Genomic DNA, 10,000 nt, shown 5'->3' with positions numbered 1-10,000 from the left:
TTTGTTCAAAAACGTGCCAAGCATTGGAATGATGAAAATGCAGGAAAATCACAATGAGGCCAAATGGAGTGTCCTATACGGAGCATCCCACTGGGACGGGGCCCACAGAATTTGGTCTTCATTACATTGTATGCATTGGTTTGGGGAGGGAGGGGGGCTTTCAGATGACTTTGTCCCTAGGCCCAAACAAAGCTATCAGTGGCCCTGCCTGCCTGCTGGCATGCCAGCATCATTGATGTTCTAAAACATGTTCTAAAACAAAAGAAACAAGAAAAGTCATTTAATGTAGTAGGAGATAAATAATAATATTGTATAAATTATACTAAATATAAAATATAGTATGACATAGAGTAAATATGAATATCATTTAAAATAGAGAAGGCATGCCACATATCCACATATGGCACAGTAAGTGCCTGTTCCTGATAGTGCTATAATAGATATGTAGCCTGTGTAAGTAGTTACTGTTTGCACCTGTACTCAATAGAAGCACTTACGACTGACGTACCTATTTTGCTGTATGCATGCTTGATGTTCCTGACTGTGCCTACCTGCATAATACTTATGCCAGAAAAGAACGTACGGTGTAGTATGATGATGATGATGATGATGATGATGATGATGATGATGATGATGATGATAAGTTTTTATTCAAGATCTTGCAGATGAAGGTGACATGTACAGTGATAACTTTACATTAGATATTGAAAGGGAAAATAACCAAAAAGCTGCTCGAGGCTGCTTAACAGAAGGGAAACCCAACAAAAACAACACAGGTATGAAAAACAAAACAGTCTTTTTCAAAACAAAAGTCCTTCCATGAGCATAACAACAAAATGAGAGACCTACCATCGGCGAAACAAGCAAGATAAACCTCTTGACGAGACAAAACTATAAAAACAAAACAAAACAAAACCAAATAACCCTTCCAGCCCCTACCCAACCCATGAGACCGTGGTAGAGGAGAATTTGAATGAATAGTGTTTTATCAAATTAAGTATACTGGCTACTAGAGTGATGGCGTATTGAACATGTCAATAATGCTTTATACACCTGTCCCAGAGAGAGTAGAGAGAGAGAGGTTCCATTGGCCCATTGTTTCCGGGTTCTATTATTGCAAGGGGGAGGGGGGGGGATCCCCCTTTAGGCAGACCTAGGCAGACCTAAGGACTGTTCTATTCAATGCTAGGAGTATTATGACATGCCCCTTTAGGCAGACCGGAACCTGGTCACGTTAGCTGCCAATAGCAACCTATTACAATGGCATATCTCTATATACTTAAAGAATATCTGCCTGTCCTGTGTGTGCCTGTGCTGTATATGGATAAAGGCAGTGGCAGTCCTACAGTCAGTTGCGTTCCGAGTGATACCCCTTCCGATGCCCCGCCCCTTTGTGATGACTCGACATGAATAGCCAAAAAAATGCTTGTAATATCTGTGGAAAAAAACCGAATAGTAATTTCATCATTGCAACAATCTGGTAATAGTGTAGAAATAACACTTTTATAGCTTCACCTGTGCATGCCGGTGTCATATTACTTCACAACAATAGCTAAAAGGATCTATGTATGTAGCCTACTGTATAACACATATGTGGTATGGTGTTGTAAACATGGCACTCGTGCTGTATCTGTGCCTGCTTGTGTCATAATAATGTGGTTTTTTTTTTGTTACTGGTTTTGCTGTGTATTTAAACCAGAGACCAGAATGTATAGCTTGTTCACCCCATTGACTAGATGGATGAATACTCCAAATCTGCACATGTGCAGACATGATACATACAGAAAATAATTCAATGATTAAACATAAATTGAAAATAGTGAAAATAACAATCAGGAGGAAATTAATTGACAAGTTCAGATAGTGCGGACCACAATGCATAGAACTAAGCCCTGCTGACAGACAAAGAGTAAACCCAGTGTATTAGATTTTGTAGAGAAGACAGTAGCAATGTTGTATTGGTGCGGTGTAGATAGTAGTAAACAGAGCACCAGCGGGCTATTGGTCCTGGCATGGCATGGCATAGCAGCTCTGGAGCCTCTTCCTGTGCCCACTCAAGTAGCGGAGAGTGTGCCATTGGCCTTGGGCTCCTGCCCGTGCCGTGTGTGTGTGTGTGTGTGTGTGTGTGTGTGTGTGTGTGTGTGTGTGTGTGTGTGTGTGTGTGTGTGTGTGTGTGTGTGTGTGTGTGTGTGTGTGTTTGTATGTGCCCGTGTGTGTGTGTGTGTGTGTGTGTGTGTGTGTATGTGTGTGTTTGTGCCCATGTGAATGCCTGTGTGTGTGTGTGTGTGTGTGTGTGTGTGTGTGTGTGTGTGTGTGTGTGTGTGTGTGTGTGTGTGTGTGTGTGTGTGTGTGTGTGTGTGTGTGTGTGTGTGTGCCCGTGTGCCCGTGTGCGTATGTGTGTGTGTGTGTGTGATCGCCTGGCGTCCCAGTAAAAATAGCTCAGATCCTGAGCGGCAGGAGAAAGAGGCACATGCTCGCTCCACACCAGCCCAGCAGGAGAAGGGGCAGACTGTGTGCATGCTTGTGTGCGTGCTTGTGTGTGTGTGTGTGTGTGTGTGTGTGTGTGTGCGTGCGTGTGTGTGTGTGTGTGTGTGTGTGTGTGTGTGTGTGTGTGTGTGTCTGTGTCTGTGTCTGTGTTTGCGTCCGTGTTTGCGTCCGTGTGTGACTGCGTGCATGTGTGCGTGTGTGTGACTGACTTGCCCCTGACCAGAGAGATGGATGGAAATATTGAAAGGGCAGAGGAGTGTTGGATGGAGAGAGGGTAGGCAGCAGAGAGGTGGAAGAGGCCAGAGGGTAGGGAGGAGGAGTGGACAGACGAGCGGTAGGTGAGGGGTACAGGAGCGGAAGGAAACAGTGATGGGAGTCACGTAGAGAAAGATGTATTTAGAAGTGTGTGTGTGTGTGTGTGTGTGTGTGTGTGTGTGTGTGTGTGTGTGTGTGTGTGTGTGTGTGTGTGTGTGTGTGTGTGTGTGTGTGTGTGTGTGTGTGTGTGTGTGTGTGTGTGTGTGTGTGTGTGCGAACAGATGAGGGCTAGGTGAGGGGTACGAGAGTGGAAAGAAGCAGGCAGAGAGGGGGGAGGGGAGGTGGAGCTAAGCTAAGCGTTAGTACCAACGGGCAGGGATACCGACAGGGGGAGGACAAAAGAGTAAGTTTTCCCGGGCCCAAGGAGAAAGGGGGCTCAGAATTGGTTACTAAATTACATTACATGTATTGAGTGGGGGGCCCTACCAACGGATGTAGGGGTAGGCCGGCCCGGGGAAGAGGGACACTAGCAGGTTTTTGGAGGCAGTGGATGGATTTAGGTGGGAGGAGGAGGAGAGACTGAGGCTGGCCGCTGTGAGAGCAGAGGGGCAAGGGGTGAGTAGGATGGAGCAGGTTCAGGGACGCAGGGAAGGAGCAGCAAGTTGTGGAGGAGGTTTGAAGGAGCAGGGAGGGCATGGAGGAGTAGTGAGGGTATGGAGGAAGAGGAGGTGTGGAGGAAATGGAGGGAATGCAGGAGGTTTGGGAGGCGTGTGTGTGGCGGAGCAGTGTGTGTGTCTGTGGAGGGTGATGTGTGGAGTAAGGCCCGACCGATATATTGGGCCGATATTTAGCATTTTTGGGATATCGGTATCGGCCATACTTTCAATAAATGTCCACCGATAAGTTTATATAACTTTCACAACCAATTTTTGCAGCCGCTTCGTTCTGAATGCATCTTCTATTCTGCTCTCCCCACTTGTCCATGAGAGTCCATGAGAGTTCATTATTATAACTAAATATATATGTATATATAATAATAATAATGTATATTTCATTACATTTTATTATGAACAATATTTCTATTTATCTGTTGCACATATCGGTTATCGGCCTCCCATTTCCATAAATATCGGTATGGGTATCGGCCCTGAAAAAAAACATATTGGTCGGGCCCTAGTGTGGAGGAGCACTGAGGGAATGGAGGAGGTTTGGGAGCAGTGTGTGTGTTTGGTGGAGCAGTGTGTGTGTCTGTGGAGGAGGTTTGGGTGCAGTGAAGGGGGATTAGTGATCAGCAATGAATAGAGAGGGGACAGTTAGAGGTGGAGAGGAAAGGAAAGGAAATGAAATGAAAGGAGAAAGGGAGGAGAGGAGAGGAAAGGAAAGGAAAGGAAAGGAAAGGAAAGGAAAGGAAAGGAAAGGAAAGGAAAGGAAAGGAAAGGAGAAAGGGATGAGAGGAGAGGAGAGGAGAAGTGCATGGGATGGAGAAGGTAGGTGAGTTGGGAAAGGAAGGCAGTGGAGGTGGAGGGAGAGGGGAGTGGAGAGAGGAGGTGGCAGGGAGCCAGTGGGGGAGGAGGGAGACAGGAGGCATAGCAGAGAGCGGTGTGTGTGTGTGTGTGTGTGTGTGTGTGTGTGTGTGTGTGTGTGTGTGTGTGTGTGTGTGTGTGTGTGTGTGTGTGTGTGTGTGTGTGTGTGTGTGTGTGTGTGTGTGTGTGTGTGTGTGTGTGTGCGTGCGTGCGTGCGTGCGTGCGTGCGTGCGTGTGTGTGTGTGTGGTTATACAGGTGGGGGAGGAGAGAGGAAAGGCAGGTTCTGGCCAACAGTCGACCCAGCGTGACCAATTGTATGCCACCTGTCATATAGCCACCGATTACTCACACTGCCTACGCTCACTCTTCATACGCACCGTTCACACTCACTGCTCACACTCATACACTCATACTGTTTATTCTCACTGTTAAAGGTGCACTGTGTAAGATTTCTAGTTGTTTATTTCCAGAATGTATGCTACACATGCACTAATGTTACCTTTTTCATGAATACTTACCACCACTATCAAATTCTAAGTATTCATTATGACAGGAAAAAAATGCACTTTTCATACATCAAAAGCGGGATCTTCTCCATGGTCCGCCACTTTGAATTTCCAGAAATAGACATTTTTTTGCTGCAAAAATGACTGTACTTGGGCCATACTAGAAATAGTTTATTAGTTTATTACTTAGTAAACGTTCATGAAAAGATCAACTTTGGCAATAGGCAACCCAGTTTCAATGAGCAGCATAGTTGCAGTACCTCTTTTGACCATTTCCTGCACATTGCACCTTTACCATTCACTGCTCATACACTGAAACTGTTCACACTCCATGTTTATACTGTATTTTTGTTGTATGTGTTGTCACCTGTGTATCATCGCAAAAAAACCTTGTATCTGCACTTGTGTCATTATTTTATAAAACATATTGAGTGTGTGTGTGTGTGTGTGTGTGTGTGTGTGTGTGTGTGTGTGTGTGTGTGCGTGTGTGCGTGCATGCGTGTGTGTGTGTGTGTGTGTGTGTGTCTGCTTCTGTGAGTGTCACCTGGTCGTTGCTTCCCTGTTGATACATCGTAAGAACTCAGCAGGTCCCCTGGAGGAGATGGGGCCTGTACGGTACAGGCTGTACCTGCCTTTCTCCTCAGCTTCAGCAGCACCTGTCTCTCTCTCCCTCTCTCTCTCTCTCTCTACCTCTCCCTTTCTCTCTCTCGCTCTCTCTCCCTCTCGCTCTCTTTCTCTCTCTTTCTCGTTCTCTCTCTCTCTCTCTCTGTCTCTCGCTCTGTCTCTCGCTCTGTCTCTCGCTCTGTCTCTCGCTCTGTCTCTCTCTCTCTCTCTCTCTCTCTCTCTCTCTCTCTCTCTCTCTCTCTCTCTCTCTCTCTGTCTCTGTCTGGGGGTGGGGGATCACTACCTCTAAAAAAACTCCAACTCCCATTGTCATTGTGACACAGCACAAAAGTGAACACACCACACAACAATATTGCATGTATGCCTCACCCGTGCAAGGGGGCAGCCCCAATGGCGCCCCAAGGGAGCAGTTCGACAGGACGGTACCATGCTCAGGGTACCTCAGTCATGGAAGAGGATGGAGGGAGCTCTGGTTAGTTACTCCCCCCCACCAACCTGGCGGGTCGGGAGTCGAACCAGCAACCTTTGGGTAACTGAACAAATGAGGGTTTCACATCTGAGCTCAGTCAATTGCCAAGTGTGACGCCCTAACCGCTTACCCATGACTGCATCTGTCTTACTCCTGAGTCTCACCTTTAACTGTCCGTCTGTCTGTCTGTCTCTTTCAGCCTCATCATTGTCTGTCTTTCCCTCACTCTCCTCACTGTTACCTGTCTCTCTCTCCCATCAGCCTCATCTTGATGCTGCTGTATCTGCCTGCTCTCTCTCTCTCTCTCTCTCTCTCTCTCTCTCTCTGTCCCCCTCTCCCTCTTTCAAACAGACACGTGGCACACCTTAATCCAGCAACAGGGAGGGGTTGTCCATTCTGCGGGGAGGAGGAGTCTATAACCCATTTGTTTTTACATTGTGAGAGGCTAGGAGGTCTTTTTCAGTGGCTCAGGGGAGCGTTGGGAGGGTTTGGGGAGGGCTTCTCGGAGTCTCTTTTCATTAGTGGGCCTAAATACAACGCAAATGTCAAGAAGGAGGTCTGTCTGGTAAATTTTCTATTAGGCATGGCAAAGTTGGCCATTTGGCTGACCCGCAAGCAGAAAATGCTGAACCTGGTGTATGTAGACCCCTTAGAGGGTTTCTTGGGAATGGCTAAAAGTCGCATCAAGGTGGAATACATGTATTATCACTTGGTCAATGATTTGGAGAAATTTTCAAATGTTTGGTGTGTGGGGGGTGTGTTGTGTGAGGTTGGGGGGGACGGAGAGCTGATTGTGAACATATAGGGGGGGTGTTGGTCTGCTTTTGGGCAGTGGCTGTACTGTGCTAATGTATGATGGCTGAATGGTGTTAATAAAAGGCTTTTTAAAGGTCTCTCTCTCTCTCTCTCTCTCTCTCTCTCTCTCTCTCTCTCTCTCTCTCTCTCTCTCTGCCTCCCTCTCTCTCCAGAGTCTCACCTTTTCCTGTCTGTCTCTCTGGCTGTCTATCCCCTCAGTCTCAGTTGTATCTGTCTGTCTGTCTGTCTGTCTGTCTGTCTGTCTGTCTGTCTGTCTGTCTTTCTCAGCCTGACCTTTTCCTGTCTCTCTCCCCTCATCAGCCTCACCTTGATGCTGCGGCCATGCTGAAGCGTCGCATGAACTCCACGGGTCGCCTGGACATGATCGGGGTGCCGGTGGGGCACGGCTCTCTGCCCAGATACTCCGGACCGCCCACTCGGGTGTCGGATTTCCGGCCGCAGGGTTCGGCCACGCCGGCCAACGAGCAGATAGGAGGGACCAGCATCATCGACAAGTACTCGCGCATCCTCTTCCCGCTCTCCTTCGGGGCCTTTAACCTGGTCTACTGGATCGTCTATCTCACCAAGGACACCATGGAGTCACGGTGAGAGAGAGAGAGAGAGAGAGAGAGACAGAGAGAGAGAGAGAGAGAGAGAGAGAGAGAGAGAGAGAGTGTGTGTGTGTTTAATATTCTTTACACATGTATGCTTAATGTTCTTAATTGACCGTAATGTTTATTGTTTATTGTTTATTTTATCTGTAAGCTTTGGCAACACTGATACTAACAGTCATGCCAATAAAGCATACAGTATTTGAATATGAATTTGATAGAGAAAGTGAGAAACAGTCAGAGAGAGAGAGAGAGAGAGAGAGAGAGAGAGAGAGAGAGAGAGAGAGAGAGAGAGAGAATAGACGGTGTGCTTGCTTGTCTATCACCGTGGAGTCACATTGAGGAAGCTTGTGGAGGTGGGAGAGGGGGCTGTGTGTGGTTGAATGTGTGAGGGTGTGTGGATGTAGGGTGGGGATGTGGGTGGGGGAGGCATTCTGTATGTGTTTTGTTGGGTGTTAGTGGTGGTTTATGCCTCGAGATCAGCGTCACTGCATCATGATGCAGTGAGCCGCGCAGTTAACGGAGTGAAGCCCCCCCAATCACGCAGGTACTCTGGGGCACCTCCCCGAAATTGTGTCTCGACGCAGGGAGCGACGGCGTGAAAGGGCGAAAATAGGTCTCTGATTGGTCCTCTCGACCAGCCTGCTCTGTCCTCGAGTCGAGAACAAGCGCTACTTCCTTGTTCTAACCTTCGTCGGTCTACGGACTGTGAGCTCTTCATTAAATAAGTTGCCCGTGCTTTGTTGTTTGATTTATATACACGACAAGACAACACATGCGCTTGCAAGTTACGACGCTGAAGTTATTTGGACAGTTGAACAGTGGTTCCGAGGTCGAGGAAACATTCCGCTTCGTCCTCGACAAATGAGCCACTTCTTTGTTCCAAACTACCACTGTGGCTGCCAGTGCGATCAAACATGCACGTGATATAAAGATTTAATGTTTCATTTTCATTCTCGTCGAGTCTGTGATGCTAAAAAACAACCGACACGTCTAGTTTACTCTTTGTATTGAAGGCAGTTTCAGCGTGGAATGACATCGCGCAGACCGTGCTTCAAAACAGGGCATAAACCAAAATTAACTGCATCATGGCTGCGACAAGCTCACTCTGTGGCACAAGTAGGAAGCATAACCCGCCCTTTACTGTGAGGTAGTGAGGGATTGTGTGTGTGTGTGTGTGTGTGTGTGTGTGTGTGTGTGTGTGTGTGTGTGTGTGTGTGTGTGTGTGTGTGTGTGTGTGTGTGTGTGTGTGTGTGTGTGTGTGTGTGTGTGTGTGTGTGGGTGTGTGTGTGTGTGTGTGTGTGTGTGTGTGTGTGTGTGTGTGTGTGTGTGTGTGTGTGTGTGTGTGCACGTGCAGAGGAGACATGTCTCTATCATAGCAGCAATCAAATGAGTGTGTGTGTGTGTGTGTGTGTGTGTGTGTGTGTGTGTGTGTGTGTGTGTGTGTGTGTGTGTGTGTGTGTGTGTGTGTGTGTGTGTGTGTGTGTGTGTGTGTGTGTGTGTGTAGGTGTGTGTGTAGGTGTGTGTGTGTGTGTGTAGGTGTGTGTGTGTGTGTGTGTGTGTGTGTGTGTGTGTGTGTGTGTGTGTGTGTGTGTGTGTGTGTGTGTGTGTGTGTGTGTGTGTGTGTGTGTGTGTGTGTGTGTGTGTGTGTGTGTGTGTGTGTGTGTGTGTGTGTGTGTGTGTGTAGGTGTGTGTGTGTGTGCCCATCAGCCTCTCTGTCTAAATGGTTGGCCTTCTATTGGATGACTCCCTTTTCAGCTGATTCATGTAACTGAACAAATGAGGGTTTCACATCTGAGCTCAGTCAATTGCCAAACACAGACCTGCCATGTAACGGCTAAATTGCCAAACAAAAACCTGCCGTGCAATGTGCATGTAATTACATGTTTGCCTGGGAAGCCGGTGCGCGTCTAATTGTCTCGTCTTAATAGGATGGAAATGATGTTCATCAAGCTGCCTCTGTATGCAACATACAGTGCTACAGGGACTTATCATTACACTGCAGAAGATCACCATACCTGTGCACTGAAGACGACTGGATAAAACTGAAGCAAAACACGGACCTAGTCTCGGACCTAGTTTCGGACCTAGTCCACTTTCTATGTGGAATGGAGACATTGAACATGGACTAGGTCCAAAACTGTCTGTTGCTCCAGTTTTATTCACTGACTTTTTTTGTTGTTACTTTTCAGCTGTACTAAGCGAAATCAAATATTTGTTAGGCTTGAATTCGCAAATGTCTTGTTCATGCACAATAAGGGATTTATTACCAATTTAACCTTAGTAAGGACCTAGTAGGCCTTAGCGTTTGCTTAGTACATGCCTTACAAGTTACTTATGCAGGCATTAACATTGTATGTATTATTGCTAATAGATGTAACTCTAAAATAAAGTGTTACCGAAAAACCCTATAACAACCCATCAGCGCAGTCAGCTACCTGTGTCGGAAGGACACAGTGTTTCTTTTATTACTATTTTACATTTGACACCTCTGTACAACGACCTTACTACCAGTAAGATACATCTACAGCTGTTTAAGATGCATTTTGTGTAGGTTGTTACATGCAATCCCCCAGACCTATGGTAAGTCAATAGATTCCTACTGTATATAGATACATGTAATGCCGCACTCAGGCGCAAACAACTCCGTGTGAGTCATGTATTAACTTCTTACTTTTTTTAAGTTCCCCAAAAACCACCTTAGCATTTTCAGTTACACTTGGCAGAGT

The 10,000-nt window shown here is 46.8% G+C and overlaps 1 protein-coding gene across 1 annotated transcript in view; it reads left to right on the top strand.

Annotated features, from left to right (window-relative positions):
- Positions 1-10,000, top strand: part of gabra6b (gamma-aminobutyric acid type A receptor subunit alpha6b) — a 60,542-nt gene that overhangs the window by 31,176 nt on the left and 19,366 nt on the right. The window contains exon 9 of the mRNA XM_063203045.1: positions 6,982-7,265. Within this exon, the coding sequence (XP_063059115.1) occupies positions 6,982-7,265 (284 nt within the window). The remainder of the gene's footprint in view (positions 1-6,981; positions 7,266-10,000) is intronic.

This window comes from Engraulis encrasicolus, chromosome 7 (genome assembly GCF_034702125.1).
Source record: "Engraulis encrasicolus isolate BLACKSEA-1 chromosome 7, IST_EnEncr_1.0, whole genome shotgun sequence".
Classification (NCBI taxonomy): domain Eukaryota; kingdom Metazoa; phylum Chordata; class Actinopteri; order Clupeiformes; family Engraulidae; genus Engraulis; species Engraulis encrasicolus.
This window is presented reverse-complemented; position numbering and strand designations above follow the sequence as displayed.